Source organism: Protopterus annectens, chromosome 3.part0, assembly GCF_019279795.1.
Source record: "Protopterus annectens isolate FY-2018-M chromosome 3.part0, PAN1.0, whole genome shotgun sequence".
Lineage (NCBI taxonomy): Eukaryota > Metazoa > Chordata > Ceratodontiformes > Protopteridae > Protopterus > Protopterus annectens.
Window position 1 is genome coordinate 425343441 of NC_056731.1, and position 24045 is coordinate 425367485.

General features: G+C 38.4%; 1 protein-coding gene across 1 annotated transcript in view; it reads right to left on the minus strand.

The window, feature by feature from the left end:
* The window catches only part of F13A1 (coagulation factor XIII A chain), a 1111088-nt gene that overhangs the window by 620242 nt on the left and 466801 nt on the right, over positions 1–24045 (minus strand). Inside the window, exons 8-9 of the mRNA XM_044064861.1 lie at positions 19808–19946; positions 8982–9085 (exon numbers count right to left, since the gene is read on the minus strand). Of these exons, the coding sequence (XP_043920796.1) occupies positions 8982–9085; positions 19808–19946 (243 nt within the window). The remainder of the gene's footprint in view (positions 1–8981; positions 9086–19807; positions 19947–24045) is intronic.

A 24045-nucleotide genomic window follows, 5' to 3' on the forward strand; every position in this document is an offset into this window, starting at 1 on the left:
TGTCAGATTTCACCTAGCAGACATTGCTTATGTTCAGGTAGCACCACCACATCTGACCATAGGCACAGACATGCCAGTGCAACTCCTGGCAGAGCCAGTTCTCGCAGTTGGGGGCAGCAATGATGAACCGATAACTCTACCATGCATGGCTCACACCTGTCCAACATGCAAGGACATAGTGCTAGCACAAAGCTTAGCTGTGTTCATGCAGACACTCACATACACATTTCACATCAAGTGCCCATACACACACACACACACACACACACACACACGCACACACGCGCACACCCCAGTTATATGAAGCATTAATAAGGGTTGCAGGTCATTCTGTTTCCATGGCCATTTGATATTATCGACATTTCTGCCTGCCTGTATTTCTTACTCATACACACTTACTACTTTGTTATCAGCCTTGGCCTCTTTGCCCCAATCATGAACCTGTGTAAGTGATGGCAACTGTGCCATCACCTTGTTTCTAGCTTTTTGATTCAGAGTTACACACACATATATATATATATATATATATATATATATATATATATATATATATATTTTTTTTTTCTGATTCATTACAGCATTTTAGCGTTGCGATTCCTACCTTGAAATTGTTGATACAGCAGTCATGCTTATTGCTTCAATTGTGAGAATGTAGGGATAAGTAGAGTTTGGATTGTTTTTTTATATTGAGTATTTTAGATGCATGAGTTATGTTAGCTGACGAACTAAAGAAATGTATATTATATAAGTCAGTCATGTCACATACTGATGTCACTGCTGGACAACTCACACACATTCTACTTAGGTACATTTTCAAATAACATGTGCAAGTATCTGCCATTCATTCATGTTCTTACACATCTTTTTCTTTTACAGGTTCAACACCCTGATAGTCCTGCAGTTATAACTGTTGTCATTTGAGGCTGATTCTATCTGATGCTAGCAGTACATAGCCATTACATGGGGAAGTAAAGGTTGTGAGTGCTGCCAGGCATCAATTTTACTCTATGTATGTGCATAGGGATGAAAGCTGTACCCCATAGGTGGTCATCATGTGTGTTATCCATTGGCCCCTTGGCCATGGTGAGGGAATATTGTGCAGACCTATGTCTTCTTAACACCCACAGCAGCTGGTGGTTCCCCTCTGATGCCTCACCTGCATGTGGCTGCAGAGAACTTGCCTGTAGTGGTGGAATGTTTGTTCCTAGCCCATAGTGTTCCTGTTGTAGCTGTTTTTATAGGATGATACTGTGTAGGATAGCACAGTCTGTGATAATTTCAGCACAAGTACTGAAATTATACAGTGGAGCACTCCTTAATGCATCTAGGCACCAAAACCATGACTTCAGCAGCCCAAGCACATGTTTTATGAATTTTCCTGTTTGAGCATGTGTCACATTACAGTGTTCCTCCATGGGTGTGTGCATTTTCTGATGGGTGTCATTAGCCATGGTTCAAGTACATAACCTGCATCTCCCAGTAAATGGTCTTGTGGGTATCACCCCTGGAAAGTTGTCTGCACACACATTCAGGATGATTCCCTTAGCATTATGCATGACCTGGCAGTTAATGGAATGGAACTCCTTTCTGTAAAATAGACCCTTCCCTGTTCCGCAGGTGGCTCTTTGATCTTAATGTGTGCAGAGGTTATGGCACCCAAGAATTCAGGAAGGTGTTCTATGGGGTATAAATCCTACATAGTTCTAGCTCTGTCCTCAGGGTACAGGAGAAATATATGTAGTCACCGGCATGCTGTAGCATAGCATGCAAAAATTGGTGTAGGATACTGGATGCTAATGCCTGTGACACCCCTAGAATGGCCTCTGTGGGTCTCTGAAATATTCCCAGAGCTAATATTGTGAGTACTACACACACCCTGGTCTCCACAGGAATTGGTTCCCCTCAGTTTGCCCTTGCTCTCAGGTAAGGAAGACAGAGGTTGCAGAGTTCCTGGAGTCTGGAGTATGTCTCTATCTACTCTGCAGTGCTCTACTATTTTCACCTCATGCAGACCATGAAAAGTTAAACGGGGTCTAAATACCCTTCCTTTCCTCGCTCAAGGTCTATCAGCAGCTGCAGCACAGACTTGAGCCTGTTGCACATACACATGCTGTGTAATTCCTGTGGTTGTATTCCAGTTGGTTTTGAAATACAAGGCAAAAGGCCACACTAAGTGTACATGGTTGCTTTATAGCATATTGAACAGTTCCACCATCTCTGATTGGTTGATTAGCATATAATTCAGCTGCTTATGCAGTAATTGGCATGCCACAATGTTTGCTGTATTTCCACAGCTCTACATGTTGTGTAGAGCCTCTTACTGAATATTAATTAGTGTGCTACCAAGTGCACATCATGCCACGATATGCACACGGTTTTAGCAAGTCATGTAGGGTTTATTGAATCCAGTCCATGATATTCTCTCCTTTACAGACAAGCAGTTACTTGACATCCTAAATGTATGAGCAGAACAGCTAAGATTTGGGAATGCCTGAATATTTAGTAGGTAAACCAGATAGACTGGCATCTGCATGCAACCATTTCCCATAGATACGGTTTCTATTAAAACATCACTTATTATAACAAGTAAAATTAGAATTAATAGCGAAGCCTGATGCCTAGCCAGTAGGGGTATTGGCTTATCTAAAAGTAACACTAGCCCATCCATACACACCAGATTTAATAACTTCTCCAAGCTATATATATTCTTTTATCCTCACTATTTTTCTGTAGGGATATAATATGCAGATATTATGAATAGGATAAGAGTGGGACACCACTTTCTTGTGTTAGAAATCATCATAAACACATGGCAGAAGTTTGCACAAAGTGCTTGTACATAAATAATAAAGATATTTGGAAAAGTAAAATGTGCCAGATATGAAGCCTGGACTCCGCCATTAAAATGGCTTTTTGAATCTACCTAACTTTTTGAGTCAGCAGCTTCATCATCATATAAAAGCGGACTAGAATGTAAAATAGGCATTCTGCTTTTCAAAATGTCTACTTGTGGATCACTTAACAGCTTACCCCAAATTTTCTCAGGCTTCACAGCATGAAATATGGATAATGTGTTGTCTCTGTATATAAAAATGTGTCTTGATATCCTCCTGACACTTTCATTTCCTTAAGTTCTTTGCTTCTCTGTTATGACTGCTGCCAAAATGCCTGACTGTAACACCCCATTTTCTGTTAGGGCTGGCGTCAGTTGAATAAAAATTCATGCATATCTTTCAACAAACATGTCATCAGTACTAAGTTTAATGAAAGTGGGTTTTACAGGTCTTTTCACTTCTCCTCAAAGAAGACAACTCTCATTGCACCCCTTCTGCTATTATAATTAACATGGAACTGTCCATTTAAAGGTCAGTCAAAAGTAATGAAACAGAATACAGCATTCCTCATTCATTTGCTTTTTTGAGAACTTCTATGTTAGTTAAAGGCTTTTCTAGCTCTGTTTTCAGCTAAAGTAATAATGCTAGGTGAACCAAGGTTTTACAAAAGTGCTACCACAGCTACCACTTTCAGACTAACCTCCTGTTTGATTGTAAAGGGCACCTATTGGTGATGTGATGTTGGGGCAATGCTAACCTTCACTTTGCTACTAATTTATATATCACTTCTACTAGTCCCATGGAGATACCCATTTCCCAAGTACTTCTGTACAAAAAGGGAAAGTAGCTACGAAAGTAGCTATGCCACAGATTTTGGTTTGCTTGAACATTGTGTAATCAGTTGCAGTTACATGTTTCCACCGACAAATCCATATCACAGAATGGGCACTCAGACTCCATAATATTTAATGAATAAAGTTGCTCATCTTCATTTATTAAACATTAATCATTTAAGAATGCCTGTTCTATGACTTGCACTTCCCTGCTTTTGATACACCACATGACTGTTCATATTATTCATAAAGATAAGGATTTGGAGAGAACTCTGCGGTCAAATCTGTTTGAATGATTTTAATGCTAAGCTAACAGTCATCAATTGTCTAATTTCATATTTTCATGTACCTTTCTCAAGCTCTTGTCTCATGAACCTTGGACTTTCAGCGATCTTGCATGGACTCCACAGGTGAAGTCCAAGGACCACATAGTAAGTGTCTAAGCTCCCAGGCGTAGGAAATTAGTTGGACCTGCATTTTCCACCATGAGCATTCTTATGTTGCATAAGGAAAAAATGAAATGGGGGCCTCCAATGACCGGGAATCCTTCTTTATGTTCACTTGTAAGAAGCAGGCCAATGATCATACATTTTCCACTGAGTGGAAGGCCTTCTGCAGCACTGTGCCCAACAATGATTCAATAAACTGTACTTTCTTTGCTGGAGCCAAGATTGACCTTCAGATTTTTAGAGAGAGACCCAGTCTTTCAAAACATGCAAGCATAAAATTCAAAGCCTTCTGAATTTTCTCTATGGAGTCTGCATGAATCAGGCAGTCATCTAGAAAGAGTAGATATGGATGTCTTTTGTAATGCATCATGCCATTACTTCAGCCAGGTAATTTATAAAGACCCTGGTTGCAGAAAATAATCCCAAAGATGAGGTGAACTGAAAATATTAGGAAGCTTCTGTGGGATATGGTGCATCTTTTAGGTTAATAGTGACCATGAAGGCCTATGGAGATAACAATTATGAAGGCTTTGAAGCATCTGTACTTTGAATTTTGGTATAACAAAAATTTCTTTGGTCTTGAATGGTCCAAAATAGGACTTCATGTGCTTCTCTTCTGGGAAGTAAGAAAAGTCTTGAGTAAAACTCTTAATTTTTCCTTTTGATACTTATCCTAAAGTGCCCTAGCCATCAAGGGACCAAACTCACTTGTTCATTTGATAAAGGGGGGGGGGCAACACCTCAACCTTTGGCCTGCTTTGAAATGTATTTGTAGCCTTGTCTCAAAATGCTCAAGACTCAGTGCCTTTAGTAATGCTTTGAAGTCTTCTTAGAAAAGATCATAAGCATTCTCCTTTCCTCCAGAGAGGACAAACGAAGGGGGTTTTGAGTTTGGGATGAATTTTTGGAAGAGGAGGAATGACAGCCTGACTGAATCACAGCTATTCTTTCTAGGGACCAAACCCCTGAGGGTCTTTATGCTTCTTCTTAGACTTTGCTTGCCATTTTTTCTAACTGAGCTTCCTTTCCTTGCGAATTTTGCATTTGTTTTACTTGGGGTAGAGGGGTCAGAACTTTGTAGGGTAATTTCTTTTGAATTAAATGACCAGCAAAACCAGGATTCACCACTATAAATTTAATCCAACCTCTAGCACCTCGGCAATAGCCTTCCGAGGAGAATACAAACAGAGAAAATGCATCACATATTTATACAATAAAATTAATCAATCAAGCAATTAAACAATTAAAACACTTAAAGAATTTAAATAAAAACTCTACAGTTACATTCTACATTAATGCCACAAGGGGATAAAGTGCCATATTTTAATATAAAAAGAGTTTCCTTATACAAAAGTTTTTTCTTTATGTTAATACTATATTGAGTAATAGGAATATGTTCTAAAACTGTGCCTAACAGTCCCTGTGGTTTACTACTATGGTATTTTTACAGTGTATTGCAAGTGGACTTTCTAACTTTTCATTTTTTAATATCCCTCACATGTTCCTGTATCCTGATATGGCCCTCTTGCTTTCACCTATATAAAACATCTCACATGGACATTTAAGGTCATACACAACACTTTCTGTGTTGCGTGAGAGCATAGCATTAGTTTGAAAATACAGTCCATTTGTTGTTGTGTCTTTCGGCTTTTCCCGGTTAATATACTGAAATGTTCTACTCACATACTGACTTATATCATAATTTCTTTTGAATGTAGGTATCTGGGAGTTAAAAAAAAAACTGGTTGATCAAAATCCATAGTCTTTCTTTTTTATTCCATTTTAAAGACAGTTTCGGCAGGGAGTCCAAAGGGGAGTTCCTTATCCAAGGATACACTAAAGAGTACCGCTTTCACATAATCTGGCAGGGACTGTTTTCTCAGCCAGGTATGTCACAGAAAAAAAATGTCTGTTTTTTGCTGCTCTACACGATATATCCATTGCACTGCAACCTCACTTTTGGAGGGCCTTGTAATCAGATATGACAGGTCACATAAATCCAGCATCTCCTGTCTCAGGTCTTTATCTAGGATACATTCTGCCTTGGACCTCATCTTATACTCTATAGAGATTTCTTGTAATTGAGCAGCAGTCCAACACTTTAAGGCTTTAAGGCCAGAGTAACAGACATTCTTTTTTTTCTGCCATGGGGAATGGGAACTAGATCTCTTAATGCAATACAGAGCTATCACTTCTGGATCAAACAGAGAATTCTCTGAAGTAGTTGTCAAGAATCTTTGATCCAACAGAACTGGCCAAATTTCCTGGTAGCAGGGAGAGGAGAATTCATCTCCAGAGATACACTGGTGAATGCATCATCCAAGACATCTATGAATGGAAGAAAAGCTAAAACGTTTGCTTTGATAGGCCTATGAAGGCTCTATATCTTCACTAGACCTGACACCATTCTTTGAACTCACACTGAAACTTCACCTTCATTTCATGAAGGGTGTCCCCAAAGGAGAGATCTTGACATGGTGAGACACAGGATAAGATGTCCTTGGTGTTAGAATCCTACACCGAAGGAGAAGATCTGTCCCACATATGCCATCTTATCTGTCTCTGAAGCCGAAGCATCAAAATCTTTCATAAGTGCTGGTTTTAAAGTGAATACTAATAGAGGCTCCTACTGAAATGTCAGCAGCCAAATGCAGAGCGCCAACAATCCAAAAAAAAAAAAAAGAGAGAGTGAGAGGGATTGAAAATGTAGGAGAACAGCAAATCTTAAATTCTGCTCTTCTGAAAAAGCACCTTGAACATATATATACTAACTCTGAGATAGCCATACCTCAGAGAAAAGGTGAACTTATATATACTAACTCTGAGATAGCCATACCTCGGAGAAAAGGGGATATTCCAAGTATCTTTGACTCAGTATAAGTAAGTCCATTCTTTTGGACATTCACTCTCCATATTTTGGGACTCACTCTAGGGGTGTCCATTTCAAATGGTTGCCCAAATACCTCATGAATTTCTAGAACTTCCTGACTGGATTTCACGAACCTCATAAAGTCCAAATCCGGATGGAACTGATTGTGTGAAGAAGCCTAAAACAATAGGCTGAGCATTGGCTCTACTAAGCCTAGGCCAAGGCAAGCAATTGGATGCCAGTTCAGACTTCAATGTTTTTGGCCTCAGCTTTTTCATTTGAACTGTCTTCAAGGTCTTGGTTTATGGGATATCAAGACATCCACAATATCACCAGGGTCCCCCTGCTAAACTATGAGTTTGTGGATAATGCCTTCCCTCATTAATCTTAACTCAGGTGCTGTCAGCTGCAACTTGCAAAGAGCCTTCATTGTTGGCCATTGTCTTAGTAACATTTGTCCAGAGGCTATGCTAGCAACTGAGTGCATGTCGGCCTGTGTGGTAGTTGTGCTGGGACCTCTCCAAAGCCAACTGCAAAACTTGAGTTTGTTGAAGCAGCTCACCAATTTCAGTGAAGCTGGATATAAGGAAACTGATGGCATCACTCAAACTGCCAACAATTCCCCAGTGCAATTTCTAATGTCACTGCTTTAACTGCTGAGGAATGTTGCTGGAAGATATGGCTGAGACCATAGCACTTCAGTATGAGAATTGTATCTTCTCTTGTGCTATGTAGCACAAGAGAAACTTCTTCTCCAGATTGTTCTTAGTGTGAATTTAGCACAATGCAGACAGCTGTCCATATCATGTTCTAGGCCAAGCAGTATACACAATGAAAAAGGTAATACCAACAATTAATCCACACTTTGGAGCCTCCACTCAGATAAAATTATTTAACCAATAGTAATGACTTTCATTCACAACAGAATGTATTAACTTCTTCACACAAGCATAATGTAGCAAACAACTCCTTACATACTTGATATAGTTACATCATATCACTAGACCCAGTCACAACCCCAGTTTGTCCCATTATTCAGCATTTTAATGCTCTCAATTAAAAAAAAACAGACAGGGTTAATGCTCTTATTCAAACCAGGTATGTAGAAATCATTGAACCTAAACTTCCAAACAAACACTTTTCTTTCCAAAACTTCAATTATATGACCTTTTCTTTTGTCTACCAAATCTTTTTTCTAACATAAAGAAAGTAAATCTGTTGAAAGACTTACATTATGTTTGTACGAAGCAATTTAATGTGGGATTTTTTATATTGGCAAAAACAAAAGGAAACTGAAGGAAACTATGGCTGAGCATACCAGGGCTACTAAGAATAAAGATCAAAAATGCCTTGGAGAAGGTACATCTTTAGAAACTGGGACACTTTTCTGGTTACCTGTAAGCAGGACATCCCATTGTTTATTCATTAAATAATTGTTTTTAGGGTATCTGTTATTCGACTTTATATTTTTCCCACATGTCCAGGCCAACTGAATGGAATGCATTAATTCACCTGTGGTACCCACCTTCACATCATGACAATGTTAGGCATGGTTACATGATCTCTAGAAGACATGCAAGCAGCATTAGGAAACTCCTGCAAAGTTGTCATTTTTACTTTCATTAAGTAATACACATTTTTAACTGGCACACTACAGGCCTATGCTAACCTAGCACCTTTTAAAGCTGATACTAAGTTAAGATATGCCTTTGCACATGATCTTTAGTTCACACCTACCGTCCCAGGCACTCTAAGACCAGCCTACAATCTGCACTGCTGTCAGTGCAAAAAGACACTCTATGTTGGTGAGTTAGCCTATTGAACATAGGTAATAATTAATATATCATGGACACCAATCATTTTCAGTAGGTTTTAGTAATGCTGCACTGGCAGCCAAAACATTAAAGAGTTATACATGAAAATATTTAATATGTGATACCAGCTGTACAAATACTATTTTATAATGTTATAACACTGCTAGCAGAGCTTTGTTTACCATCACTTGTCTCTTGAGGTGTAGCATCCACAACTTGCCATCCTCCAAATCCTTCTGGAAGGTCAGACCGAGCCATCCAACATTCATTCCAGCAATGATAGTTCCTTTAAAAAAATGAAAAATTAATACTCAGAAATTCATTGTAAGGGTTCTCTCATAAAAAGACTTTAGAAAGAATATGGATTCTAGCATTGTGCTAGGAAAAAGAACCAGGCATGTTACTGACATAGGAGAATCTGCAGTGGTGCATTTCTATACTGCTTATAGACATATTTCACATATTAGTCACATGTCTATACTGCTTATAGACATGTGACTAATAAGTGAAATATGTTAACAGCAATAATCTAGTGAGGATAGGTGATAGTACCCACGCACCCATCGCAAAAGAAATATATCATGCTAGACTGAGTGCATATGTGTGTGTGTGTGTGTGTGTGTGTGTGTGTGTGTGTGTGTGTGTGTGTGTGTGTGTGTGTGTGTGATGGGTTGTTTTCCTCTTCATAATAAGTTATGTTTATAAACAGTGCCGGATCCAAGCATTGGTGTTTTGTAATTCTAATTCTCAATGATAACATACTGACTGTATGAGTTGTTCATAAGCAGCAAACTTAATTGACAGTAAAAAGCAAATGCATTGTTTCATTTTTGTGCTAAAAAAATCTCAGAAATGGAATCAGTTTAATGTAAAATAGCAATATAAATAAATGATGGCTGCTGCTGCTGATCTCAGGAACTGAGGCTCGGGTTCTGCAAAGTTAGTCCCTGAACATGAGAAAGCTTTAGGTTTCTATGCACGGATTATTAGTTGTTGGATGTTTGGTTTGTCCCAATGTTACGCCATCATTTCCTGCTCCAAGCAGATGGCTGTCTTTAATGGGCCCAGTATATCATCAGAAGGGCTTAGATGCTACGTCTTAGTAAGTATTGCATGGGCTTCTTGACTTTGGAACCATTTGCTTTCTCATGAAAAATAAATACCTTACAACTGGTATATTCTTTGCGTTGCAATATACTGTTTATTTATTTACCTTTGTTTACTGGGAAACGTTGACTGGGATAAAACCATTTTTCAGCAAATTACTGGGGAGAAAAGCTGCATATTTAACACCAGTTTTGACAATTACGTAGAACAGTTACATGATCATACTATTATAGGAGGTTACTAGGCTATCAAACAGGAGGTCGTTTAAAACCTAGCCGTTTCATCCCAATGTAGTACCATAGATAATCTAGGCAATACCCAGGATTGTATTTACAAATGACTGCCCATGTCCACGAAGGTTGTGGGTGCTATCCCTGGTAAGAATTTATGGTGCCCCATCCACTCATCTAGGTTCCTTTTGAACACTGTCATAGAAGTGCTCTGCTTCACATGAATTGGCAGACTATTCCAAAGACAAATCTGTTCCTCCAGCACATCCTATTCAAGTTCCAGGTCATATTTGGGTTGCTGGAATGGGTAGCTGTAATCCCAGTTGATTTAAGGATGTGTAGCAAATTCATTAGGTTTCGGTCGGAGATTGCTCTGTAAGCCAGGCATAAGTCTCCCCTAAGAAGTCTATATGATACTCAGCACAGTGATAGGGACTTTAGTCCATCTTTGTAAGGCACATGCTGGAGTCCCTTCAATGTCTTAGAAAGCTCTGACATCTCTCCAATTGCTGCAGGTGCTTTGTACAGGTGCTTTGTACAATACATGCCAAAGGGAATCATACTCAACTATGGGCTTGATTGGGGATGAGTACAGAGGGGTTATAAGATCCTTTGCTCTTGAGGCAATGCTTTTGCTAGGGTCTATATCATATGAGTGAATTGCACAAATTGCGAATGCTCATAATATCGAACATACCGGACCTCAAACTTCCTATTAACTCTGAAATTGCACTTCAGTGAGGAAAGGGCAAATATCCCATTCTTCACTGTACTGCGATCTCAGGAAAAAGCACTTTGAGGTCCAGTACATTCAATATTATGACCGTTCGCAATTTGTGCGATTCGGTCATATGATACAGACCCCCTTTGCTAATCAAGTGTGCTGCGTAGAAAGCCTTCTTTATTATAGTAGACACATGGTGATGAAAGTCAAGGTTGCAGTCTACTTGTGATCCAAAATCTCTTACCACTTCGTAGGTACATAGGGTATTGTCGTTAATTTGATAGTGTGAATGGACATTGTTTATACCAAAGGGAATGATGATGCATTTTTTTGCATTCAGTCCAAGACCATGACTAAGACACCAGTCATTGGTCGGTGTAAGACCCTCCTGAAGTATACTGTCATCATTTGGGAATTCAATAATTGCACCCAGTTTGCAGTCGTCTGCAAAACTGGTCAGCCACAGCCCCTTAGTTTTGGCCTGAACATCTGAGAAGTACATACCAAACAGTAGGGAGCCGGGCACTGACTCCTGTGGCACCCCAGTGGTAATAGGTATGCTGGTTGATATGGAGTCATCCACTTTCATAGTGTGTGATTGGTTTGTGAGCCAATTTGCAACCCATCTTACAACAAAGGGTTTAGATTTAGTGCTAAGTTTATTGGTAATGCCTGAGTGTGGGACTGTGTCAAACGCCTTTGCCAAGCCGAGGTATGCACAGATTTGCCATCATCAATGGTCCTGGTTACACTTTCAAAGAAATCCACCAAGTTTAACAGGCAGGATCTGCCCTTGATGAAGCCAAACTGGGTCAGATCAAGGGTTTGGAGGTCACCTATGTCTTTATTTATGAGGTCCATGATGATATTTCCCATAGCTTTACAGATGAGGCTGGTCAGACATATGGGCCTATAATTCCCTGGGGCTGTTGCTAAGCCACCTTTGTGGAGGGAAATAACTGTTGCTCTTCTCCATTCTGCAGGAACAAAGCCAGTGGTTAGGCTGTCATTGAACAGGATACTTAATGGTGATGTTAGTTTATTATTTGGTTTGTTTAGAAGACAGCCTGGGATGATGTTTGGTCCCATAGAGACTGTTTTTTGCCTTAGACAAGGCTTTGGTTACCTGCTCTTCTGATATGTAGGGTGGGGAGAAGTTGGGGGAATGTTTGTGATAACTTTGGAGCAGGATAAGGTAATGTGATTTTCACTTCTGTGTCTCTGCTGGACAGTGGCACAGGAAAATAACTTTCTTGGGTGGCGTAAGCTATGGTACCTTGCTGGCTAGGCTTACGTAGGCCCTTGGGCCGATAGCCTTTTACCTACCTATGAACCTATGAACCAAATCTGTTCACTAACAGGTTTGCTATCTCTATGGGAACAGGTTTGTGTGACATCTTTAGTCACTAGTTCAGCACATGCTTGAGTCCTACCTTTTAAGCTACATATGTAGCAGTAAAAGGCCTTATGATTATCCTTGGCTGTGACTGCTAAGTTTTTATCAAAGTTACCCTTAGAGTAGTTTAAAGACACACCGACTAATAATCCACAGAAAAAAGAAGAACTGAGGTCCAGATCCACTCAAAAATACTGTTTATTGAGAGCTTTCGTCTCTCTAATGGAAATTTCCTCAGAATGAAGTACACATTACCCTATATCCCTTTTATATAAAACATTCAACAATCACCTGTACAAATAATGAAATTTCTTAAAGCAACAATTTCATAAAATGTAAAGGCATAATATAAAAGCATAACAAAATATCTATTCTAAAATACGAACGAACAAAGGAATACATAATAACTTCACATGCACATGTGAACACTCTTAAAAACAGTTTGACATATTAAAACCTTCTTTATAGAAAAAATTGTGCTTTCAATCTTAAAACAGAACTGATGGACACAGCACTGTTTAGTCCTGTGCTCACTGTTGCATTTGTTTTAATTTGCCATTTCAATTCTACTAATTCCAGGAAGTCATTCAAGGGCCCCCCTCTTTCTCCTAGATTAATTTATGTTCTTCACTGGCATTAATATGGATTGCTAATGCATTTTTCATACTTCCTATTAATATCATAATAATGCTAATAAATCCTACTCTGTAATGCATTTTTCGGTTTGCCATTGTAGTAACAAGGACATTTTAAGCATAGAGCCAAATACACCATGCCTTTGCTGTTACATGACATTTTCCCTTTTATAATATGTTTCCCATAATTAGGGATCAAACTGTCTTTCCCTTCAAGAATGTGCTGGTACGGTTGTCCAAATACTCTAAGAAATGGCTAATTTTCCACTTGTCTTCTACCCAAAAAATATGATGTCAAGGAATCTGCCATAAAATAACCAGTCTTTGGCAAAGGGACTGTTGAATATAAATTCCATTTCCCCAGTATGCTAGTACAATGTTGGCAAAAATTAGGGCATTGCCACACCTTGAACTTGTTTGAATAACTGATGTTCAAAATGTATAATATTAGTGTCCAGAACAATTTCCATTAATGTTCTTAGTGTAAGAATACAGTTGTGACTGAGTGTTGAATACTAGCAGAGATACTGGTAAAACCAGTATACCAGTTTCATGTGGAATCACAGTAAATAGATCTTTAATGTCAATTGTCAAAGACAAGGTTGTCTTTGTACATCTTTTTGTTGATTTTAGACAAGAAGTCACATGAATGTTAGTATCCAGGGGCAATTTAACAATACACCCTTTAGTTGACCATCTATGTATTTCGCTATAGGAAAAGAGTTTGATGCACAAGCATCAACAATGAGTTTCAGTGGTGGGTCTTATATTGTTGGTATCTTGGGATTTCTTACAGACATAAGATGGTATTATTCCAGTTTAATTTGCTGACTCATAAGCAGTTCTTCCAATATAATGTCAGCTTTGTTGTAACAAATGTTTTTCTCATTTAAACTGATTTCTCTGTATGCATCCCCAAACAAATGGTTAAACATTTTGTTTGTATATATATCATAATTCATAATCGCAAGACCCCCGCCTTTATCTGGTTTCATGACCCGTATTTCCGAATTTTGAGAGATGTCTTTTAATAATGCCATCTCTGACTTACTTAGGTTGTTACCCTGTGTGTTGACCCCTTTTTTAAACAGATCTCTGTCTTTCTCACATATTTTTTCAAAAATAACCAAAGTGGGATGTAAAGTGGGGTTAAATGTACTGGGTTTTCTTAGGCAACCTTGTTCATGCATGTTATAATTCAACCCTTTGAAAAATAAATCAAAATTCAACTTCCTAGTGAAAAGTTTCAGATCTATTATAGTTTGGTCAAGGGAAGCTTTCTTGTCAGGTATAAAGGTTAAACCTTTTTGAAACAGTTCTGCTACCTGTTCATTAAATGCAATGTTACTGTAATTATATACCTTAAAGTCTCCACCTTTGTTTTTCAAAATAATTACATTGTTGTCCTGGTCATTCATTGGAATCTGTTCCCCCTCCCCCTCCAGTTGCCCATGGAATGTGCAGGGTACTGGTAGTTGTAATTGTGGTTTTAATATGTCACTTCCCTCCCCTGGTTCCTCAGTCTCTCTGACCTCCTCGGGGGGGTTCTCTAAAGGGTTTTGGATATTTTCCGTATTGTCACCAGTAGCATCAGTCATATTAGCTGTAGTCACAACAATGTTAGCACCTGTCCTTTCCTGCCCTCTAGGTGGTAAAGGGTAGGCTCTATTCTCCCCATATTCCTTTTCATCTCTCCTAAGCTTGTGTATTTTTCTTTCTTTCATAACTATTATTGCAGTATCAATTTTCTCAAACATTTTAAAATAATCAACCTTTTTAAACTCAAACAGTAAATCCCTTTTAATACTTTCATCTACAGCATTAATTTTGTTCAGTAAATCACGCGTTTTGCATTCAGTGTCTCTAATGAGACATTTTAAAAGTTTGCAGCCATTTTTGTTAAAAAGTTCCAAAAGCTCCAGGTGTAGTAAAGAGTCTCTTACCAGGCCAGATGGAAATTTCCACAATCTAAGGACCTTTGGTATTCTTTCAGTCCTTACACACTCATTAAGATAGTTGTTCTCCAGTTGTAATTTTCGATATTCCATAGTTAGTTTCTCAAGATTGGCCAGTTGCTCATTCAAAGTTCCAGTATTTTCTGCTGGAACGCGTTGAAATTAGTTTTTCCAGTCATTTTCCCCTTCCAACCATTGTAGCAAACTGTTTCTGCCATTGTAAGGGGCTCCCCACCCCTCACTTCCTGGATTTAACATCATGGGTGTCATAAGCAAATCTAGCGCTCCTGATTGGCTAGGATTCGCAATATGCAAATCTAGCATTCCTGATTGGCTAGAAGTCACTGACTGTATTCTCTGTGCTGGTGTAATACCAGAACTGCCTAAACTGCACAGAATTTCCACAGGGCTGTTGATTTCTGCTCCATTCGGGCCCAAATCACTCCTCATAGCCTGGGATATTGAATTATAGGCTTGTCGGGTCATTTTATCCATCAGAACAACCACATTTGTCACTGTACTATTTAAAGCTTGAATGGCTTGCGCCAAAGAAGTAAGAGTAAGTGAATCATTGTCTTGAGTTACCTCCATCCCAAACAATGAAGATCAAAGACACACTAACTAATAATCCACAGAAAAAAGAAGAACTGAGGTCCAGATCCACTCAAAAATACTGTTTATTGAGTGCTTTAGTCTCTCTAATGGAAACTTCCTCAGAAAGAAGTACACATTACCCAACATCCCTTTTATACAAAACATATAACAATCACCTGTACAGATAATGAAATTTCTTAAAGCAATAATGTCATAAAATGTAAAGGCATAATATAAAAACATAACAAAATATCTATTCTAAAACACATACATTGCATACAAACGAACAAAGGAATACATAATAACTTCACATGCACATGTGAACACTCTTAAAAACAGTTTGACATATTAAAACCTTCTTTAGAGAAAAAAATTGTGCTTTCAATTTTAAAACAGAACTGATGGACACAGCACTGTTTAGTCCTGTGCTCACTGTTGCATTTGTTTTAATTTGCCATTTCAGTTCGGCTAATTCCAGGAAGTCATTCAAAGGTCCCCCTCTTTCTCCTAAATTAATTTGTTCAATAACAACAAACTTAAAGCTATGTTCTTCATTGACATCAATATGGATTGCTAATGCATTTTTTCATCCTTCCTATTACTATCATAATAATGCTGAGAAATCCTACTCCATAATGCATTTTTCGTTTTGCCAGTGTAGTAACAAGGACATTTTAAGCATAGAGCCAAATACACCACACCTTTGCTGTGTCCATCAGTTCTGTTAAAAAGGTTATCTTCTAAGATAATGCTGACTGATTTAAATCTGTTACTACTGGCTCTGACAATGGATACATGCCAATCAACTGGTTTCTGACTCACACACGTGCACTTCTTTGAAGTCTGCCTTGCCCACCCCACCTCACGCTGTGCAAGTGATGACGATCATGCCCTGCACTGCCCTTAGCACATTTTTTGTGACTTAGGGTTGCCTATGTCTGACACACAGAGTGGGCAGCTAATACTTACTGACTCAGAGGCTTGTTTTAATATAATGTATTGCAGAAACTGATTTTTATAGTTCTTTTTCCTGTTCACATGTAAATGATTTGTTATGTACTTCTTTGTCATCATTGCATTTGTTCTAATATTCTTATTATTGCAGTCCTAATTATGGTAAGATTGCCCTGGTCACTGTTGGGTTATCTATACTGGGCAAACTTACTGCATGGTGCAAAGTACTGAGCAGAATCAAATATCTATATTGTATTTATCACTCATGAGACACTGCTAACATTCCTCTACAGTTGAGCCATGCACAAAATCTGCATATGAGAGTAATTATTTATATTTCTTTTTTTTACAAGTTCATCACTTACATTGGATAATATTGCTGCTACAAGATGTATTTTCTGGGGTTGACTCTGTCTGATGCTCACAAAACAGAACCATGACATCCGTAAATGAAGGTTGCTGAATTTTGCATGCATCACTTTTAGTGTTTGTATGAGCTTAGCATCCTGATTTTCACTTAGGTAGTGAGTGTGTTTGCAGTCCTATTCCTGTGAGCCAGAGCCATGGCATATTGTGCATGCTTACATCTGTCAAAATAATTCACAGCTGCTGCTTCTTCCTCAGACTTCTCATCTGTATCTGCTGGACCTGTTGGCCCTGCCTGTGGAAATGGAAATTGTGGTCCTGCCCTAGGTGTCCTTGTTGAAGCTGTTTCCTGAGAATGCTATTGTGCAACATGGCACAGACTTTGGGTGTTTTGGCAGAGGTGTTTGGGTCATACTGCGTGGCACCATCAGATGTGTCTAGACATCAGAACCTTGACTTGAGCAAGCCAAATGCATGCTCTACAATATTCCTAGTTTGAGGGTGTATATAGTTGTTTCCTTGTTCCGTGGGAGTGGGATTCTGTGGGTTTCTCATGGGTGTCATAAGCCAAGGTTCTAGTGTATACACCCACATCCCTCAATAGATGCCTATGTGGAAAGTCACCCCTATCAAACCTTGCATACATATCACAATTGTGTGGGCAGATGTGTGATTCATGAAAACTGCCAGGGTTATCTTGGGCATTACAGATCACCTGACAGTTGATAAAGCTCCTTTCCTGCTGATACACCTCATTCTCTGTTCACTGGATAGAGCTTTTATGTGTGTGTGTGTGTGTGTGTGTGTGTGTGTGTGTGTGTGTGTGTGTGTGTGTGTGTGTGTGTGTGTGTGTGTGTGTAATCTAGGGCCCCCAGAAGGTCAGGGTAGCACTGCATTTAGAAAATGATGTAATACTCTGCAGTCTGAGGCCTGTGACACCCCTAGCATATCCCCTGTGGGTCTTTGAAAAGTGCTTGCAGCTAGTATGCTTAATTCTACACATAACTTGGTTTCTACTGGGAAGGGATTTCCATGACTTCCACAGAGCCTCAGGTGAGGGTGGCAGAGGTTGCATATTCTTTCTAGGGTATCACTGTCCACTCTGTATTGCTGTGCATTTTCAGTATCATGCAGTCCATAAGTCAAACATGGTCTTAACACCCTGCTCCTCCTAGGTTATGGTCTGGCAGCAGTACCTCTCATTAAAATATGTTGTACATACAAGATAATGACAGCAGCAGCAAACCCTACTTTTTTCTTAAGTGTCTTCATGGCTGTATCCCAAAGAATATTGGAACTGAGGCCAAGGGAGCACCGCATGCCCTTTATATGTTTCTGAATAGCTCTTCCATGTTGAATTGCTTAATTAGCATGTATTTCACCTGCTAATGCCTTCATTTGCATCTTCAGACACTTAGCCTTGTTTTGAAGATGGGAGTGACATGCAGAGCCCTTTAATAATTACCAAACATCATGTCCATGTATGCACAATGCATAATGCAAAGTGTAGGAGTGTGGGTGTTTATAAATATGGCCCTAAGTTTTTACTTTGAATATTAATATTGTATATCAAACACTGGAAAGCAATGTCACAGTTCTGAAAGTACAAAAAAACACGTTAAAATAAAAGTGTGTTTCCAATACATATGTTCACATTTTGATAACATAATGTGAAAAAAATGCATAAATCTGAAGTGATACCCATGGGTCACCTTACTGTTAGCTCCATGTTACATTTGTGACTGCTCACACTTCACAATTAACATTTTGCATGTAATACATGGTCATCAACTCTGTAATCAATGTATATCTGTTATGCTATTGCATAACTTAACTTTTATGTAGTTTCCAAGGTAGATTCCCTACTTTTAAGGTTACAATTACAAAAATATCCTTACAAGGTACTGAATGCCAAAGATCAGCAAGGGAGTGTTCGATCACATACTGTAGTATCATTACTGCCTTCTATACTTCTACCTTGCAAAATAAACTCTTATGTGTCAGCTTTACTTGCATGTGAAAATGTTCCCTAATTCACTAGTGGTATCACCTGTTCATAATCCATTGCATTGTATTTGTATAGTGTGCCTTATTTCATTGCTTATTGTTATATTACTCAAAATACAAATATAAGTTTTTGACTCAGTGTTAATACTGTCTTGCAGTCCACTACCACATCTCTATTATCAACATAATTATATGTTTATTCTTATGCTGCCTAGTAGTATCTGTTACTGTATGTCTGTAGCAATTTGAATTCCTCTGGATATGAAATAAATGGTTCCTTCAGAATCAACCCAATATCTCACTAATCAAGCTTAAATAAATTTCCATCTTTAAGCAAGTGACTGGGATTCCTGACTGCATTCTTTAGTGGGGATTGGACAGTTGTTCTTGGAAGCACAGGGAGAGGAATGGACTTTTTAATGACAGGGGTTACTATTTAGATAATATGACAGAGCTTTGCTGAGGGGTAGGGTGATCATTAGATTATTATATTATATTGTTTAAGTAAATAGTTGTAGGGCAGATTTGAGAATCAGCTAAAACTGGAAATCCAAGAAATTAAATTTTTTCATGGAAATTGAGATTTTAAATTTGGGAAAGGTAGTAATAACTTTCAGGAGATGGCCTCATTGTTACAGCCTGCAGGAAATCACACTACTATGCCCTTGTCTGTGCTAGGGCCATATCTTTCTAAGACAGCAGCGTAGGGTTTTAATGAATGCAGAATCTGATGGATCGAATCTAGTCACTGACAATCAGTAGTAACCCATTTAGTGTGGTATGTGGAATCTACGTCAGGTAAATGGTCCTATTCTGTCATCCATGAGTGAGTTTTTCTAACCATCTATACTTTCTTCATAGGCTAGTACTAGGCTCTCTGGACTTGTGGGCCATTTTAAGTACAGCCAAATTTCCCAAACAAATATTTTAAGGCTAGCCAAATTTCTCAACCAAATAAATCAAACCCTGAACCTTGTGTCTGTGAAGTAAACACCTTAAGCATGCCATTCCTTCCTTATAGGGTGACAAAAAAAACTTACCAGTATGAATCCTGTGCTTGAGCTTTGTCAACTTTTCCTTCTTCATCCAGTATAATGTCAGTGATCAAATTGCCATCGTTATCATGAGATGAAACATAGTTTGTAACAACCCTTCCAGGTATTCCAAGACATCTCATAACTATAACAGAATACAAGAAGCATAATATTTAGAAATGTCTCTGGTATAAGAAATGTATAACCATCTGTAAATGTGAGTATAATCACTTTTTTTTTAATCTAAATGTGTTTTGCTATGCAAAAAGTATATAGAGTTGTGGTAAGCTGGGGAGGGGGGTTATAGCACCAAAAACTATCAGAGATAACATCGCTTTGCATTCTAAAAATGAAATATAATGGCACCACAATCATGAAGGGTGGGAATATTTAACAACACAAGCATTATGATCTTTATATAGGTCATTTACACAAACAGCCAACTGCACATTGTATACAATTACACATTATATATGTGTAAATGTATATGAAAACATGTTATGCATGTATGCATGTAAATATGAAATATTGTCTACAGACCCTGAGAAATTATTTATAGTTCACTCATTTCTTCAAGTAACAGCATCACTAAAACTGCATCATTAAACTGACAAAATTAATAATGAACAAAGCAAGCTCATTGAGTCTAACCTTTGGCATTGTACACCTAAGCACAACAGAGCAACATCAACATAGCTTAGACCCACTGTCAAAACAAGTTAAAACAGCAATTAAAAGTATTATCTATTACAAAAACATTTTAAAATTCTAAATGAATAAAACTTGCATTAAAATACGTGCAAATTGCAACTTGAATAAAAACTACAAGCCGTGACCTAAGTCTCTGCAAACCAGTAAGAAATATAATTAAACCACCTTTTAGTAAGAAATACTACACATATATGAATGCATACACCTTACACCCATGCAAAGCTATACAAAAAGGCCACAACATTTAAACCTGAAAGAAATTCCATCCACAGGAGAAACAGCTAGTCTATCCATAAAAAAGTAAGTTTAATGACCCCCCACCAAAAGCTGATGAGTTGAAAAAGTATTTATGGATTAATCTCAAAAGTATTTGTTTGCATATATACAAATTCTAGTAGGAAAGCTGCCTGCCCACCCATAATTGTACCAGAATTACAAACCGGTAATTTAAAACACAAGAGAAATGAAACACATTGAATGTACTACAGAATTGCAAGTTACAAACAATATAGCACAAAAAAATACATTTAATTTACAACAGTCTTATCTCTGGTTTCCCAAAGGAATACATTTGATTGTCAGAGATGAACACATTGCAAAAGTGAAAATTATGACTCTGTTGCTGGCTATATTCCACAGAGGAATAAAGCGCCAAAATCCAACTACTGCATGGTGTCACACAGTAATCTGGGAACTGAAATAGCTTCTTCGAAGAGATGGTTAAAGAAGGTGGTACTTATTTGCCTACTCTTCTATCGTGGGGGGACAGAGGTGGCCCAGCTCACTGTTACTCTGACAGCTGGTTAAGGCCAGACATAAACACAGAAATACATTACTAACAGAGGTGCTTGTTCTACCTGGAGCCCAACTTAAATGTAGAGATACATCACTGAAAGGGGTGCTTGTTTTACTGGGAACATCTCACACAAAATACTCTGCTACACAACTTTTTACTGCATTCACATAATAGTGAGCTATACTTTTGCATCTGTAGCAGTGCAGTGTGTCCCCATAATTACCTGCTTTTTTCTCAGTTTGAATATAATCATGCTGCCCAGTTTAAGCCAGCTGGTTTAAGGGTTATCAGCTCCCCCCACCCTATACACTGATGATGCAAGTTGCTGTGGATGAACACAAGTCCCAAGACGAGCCACAGTTTATCTTGGAAGTTGACTTGCTTCTGTGCTATGGTCCTACTCCTGCTTCTTGCATGTGTACTACTGGTCTGAGAAAAGAATCATGTAAATGAATTACTGTATGGAACATTACCTGCCTCTGTGTTTACTATCCTCCTAGTCACCACCACCTTTAAAAAAGATGCCTCTGATGATTCTGGGTCTCCAACATAAATCTGGTGGGGGAAACATCACAGACATATGCACCACATACTCTCCACCAGAAGACAGAGTGCAAAATGAGGTCATAAACAAGGGTCACTAAGCAGTGAATTATGACTAAAACTTTTGACAGCTTACTGTACAAAACTGTCAAACGTACTCTGTGTAAGCTGGATAGTACAACAGAGTGCAAAGTTGACAGAGTCTAGATTCAGAAGATTACTGGTAAACAGCAATATAAATAAGACTGGGAGTGCATTTTTGTCTTTACTTAGAGCATAAACTGACACATGTGGGTCATACTTGCTAATAAAAATAAAGGTTCCAAGCTGTTGTTTCGAGCAATAGCAATCTCACTGAAAAAAAGCCTATAAACTTAGAATCAATGCATGAGTGTCTGTGAGCATGACTTAAAGAGTTTAAGTAAAACAAGTGGAAATTGGATTAAAAGAGCAGAATAAAAATGTATAAATATGTATGCGGGCAGTTTGCAAATACAGTCAATATAATTTGCATATTTTCAGAAGTAATCAGAACACTTGAGTAGGCAGCCAGAGTGTAAGTGTGTGTGCTAAGCTAATAGTAGTTGAGTATTGGTTAAAACTGAGTAGAAAAAACTCTGCACTAACGCAGCTTTAGAAAATGTGTCTGTATCACTGACATTATTGATTAATGCAGAGGCACAGTAAGCAAAACACTGAAACTGAGACTGATATTTAGCAAGCTGTTCTAATCTGCATGAGGGTGTAGGCTGCCTGAAGACAAAATACTGCATTAAACTGGCTCAACAATGAAAGCAGACATGGAAGTTTAACAGCCAGATGTGACTGTTAGACAATCTAAACATACACAATGGGTTAACAGTATGCTATTTTGTGCAAAATGAAACAAAGTTAGAATCAATCTAGAGCCACAAGATCTTAGCAAATAGATTCCAAGGGAGCATTATGTAGTGCAAACAGCAGGCAAAGGGATCACTGTTGCTCAGTGTGCAAAAAATACCATTCACGTCAGGCACAGACTCCTGAAACTACTCTTTGGCATTACACTGACTACAGAGGTCTTTGAAACGACCTGTAGCTGATAAATATTAAAGGCCTGAATGACTTCTGAACACAGCATGATATTCTTCTTCTGGCTTTTCCTGGTTAGGGGTCATCACAGCAGATCACCTGTCTGCTCATGATTGGCAATGAAGTTTTACAGTGTCAAGTTGCCACCCCAGTGTCTAATCTTCCAAGGAAGGCACACACACATACGACATCTAGGGCCAATTTGAAGTGTCCAGTCTACCTATAGCATGTCTTTGGGGGGAAACTGGAGCACCCGGAGGAAACCCACACAACCACAGGGAGGACATGCAGACTCTGCACAGGAGACACCCCAGCCGAGGATTGAACTGGAGAACCTATTGCTATGAGGCAACAATGCTAATCGCTGCACCACCCTGGCAGCAGTATGATATGATATTCATTAATTTACTAGACAGATTACAAAGTTTCAAATTCAGTAAAGCTAAATGTTGGACTGCTTCATTCTCTCTGAAATATAAGGGTTGTGTTCTTAATGATTTACAACCAGAAACATTCAAAGTCTGTGCTATTCTATAAATGCAATCTCTGACAGGTAAACCCTCTTTAATGTAATTATTGGAAATGGTACATTACATGTCTTACATTCTTTCCAGAGTTGTACACAAGTGTATATCTAAGAATCTCATTGGGGAAGATATGACTGAAGTTGATCTGAAAAGCAGGCTAAGGGTTTGGAGTTACTTAAGAGACAGGTGTACACTGTACATACACTTAAATATTTTGATGCAGCATTATGCATGATATATCAAGTGTTTGCAAGCAAAAGGCTAACAGCAATACTACTTTAAGCCACATGAGTATACATCTAGAACACTAGCAGAAACATAAACTACATACTCACAGACTGAAAAAGAAATGCTAGTCTTTGCTCTTGGATATCAGAAATTCTACAATTATATTAGGACAGGTGCACTCAAGCAGAAGAAGATCATAAGTCACTGCAAATCATCTTTGGAAACTCAACGCATGTAGCATGTGCAAGACTGCAAATCACGCTGTCAATCTTTCAAATGTTTGATGAGGAATTACAATAAAAGTCAAACAGCATATTTTTGACATGTAGAACACATCTGAATGAATACAAACAACTCTTGTTAGATAA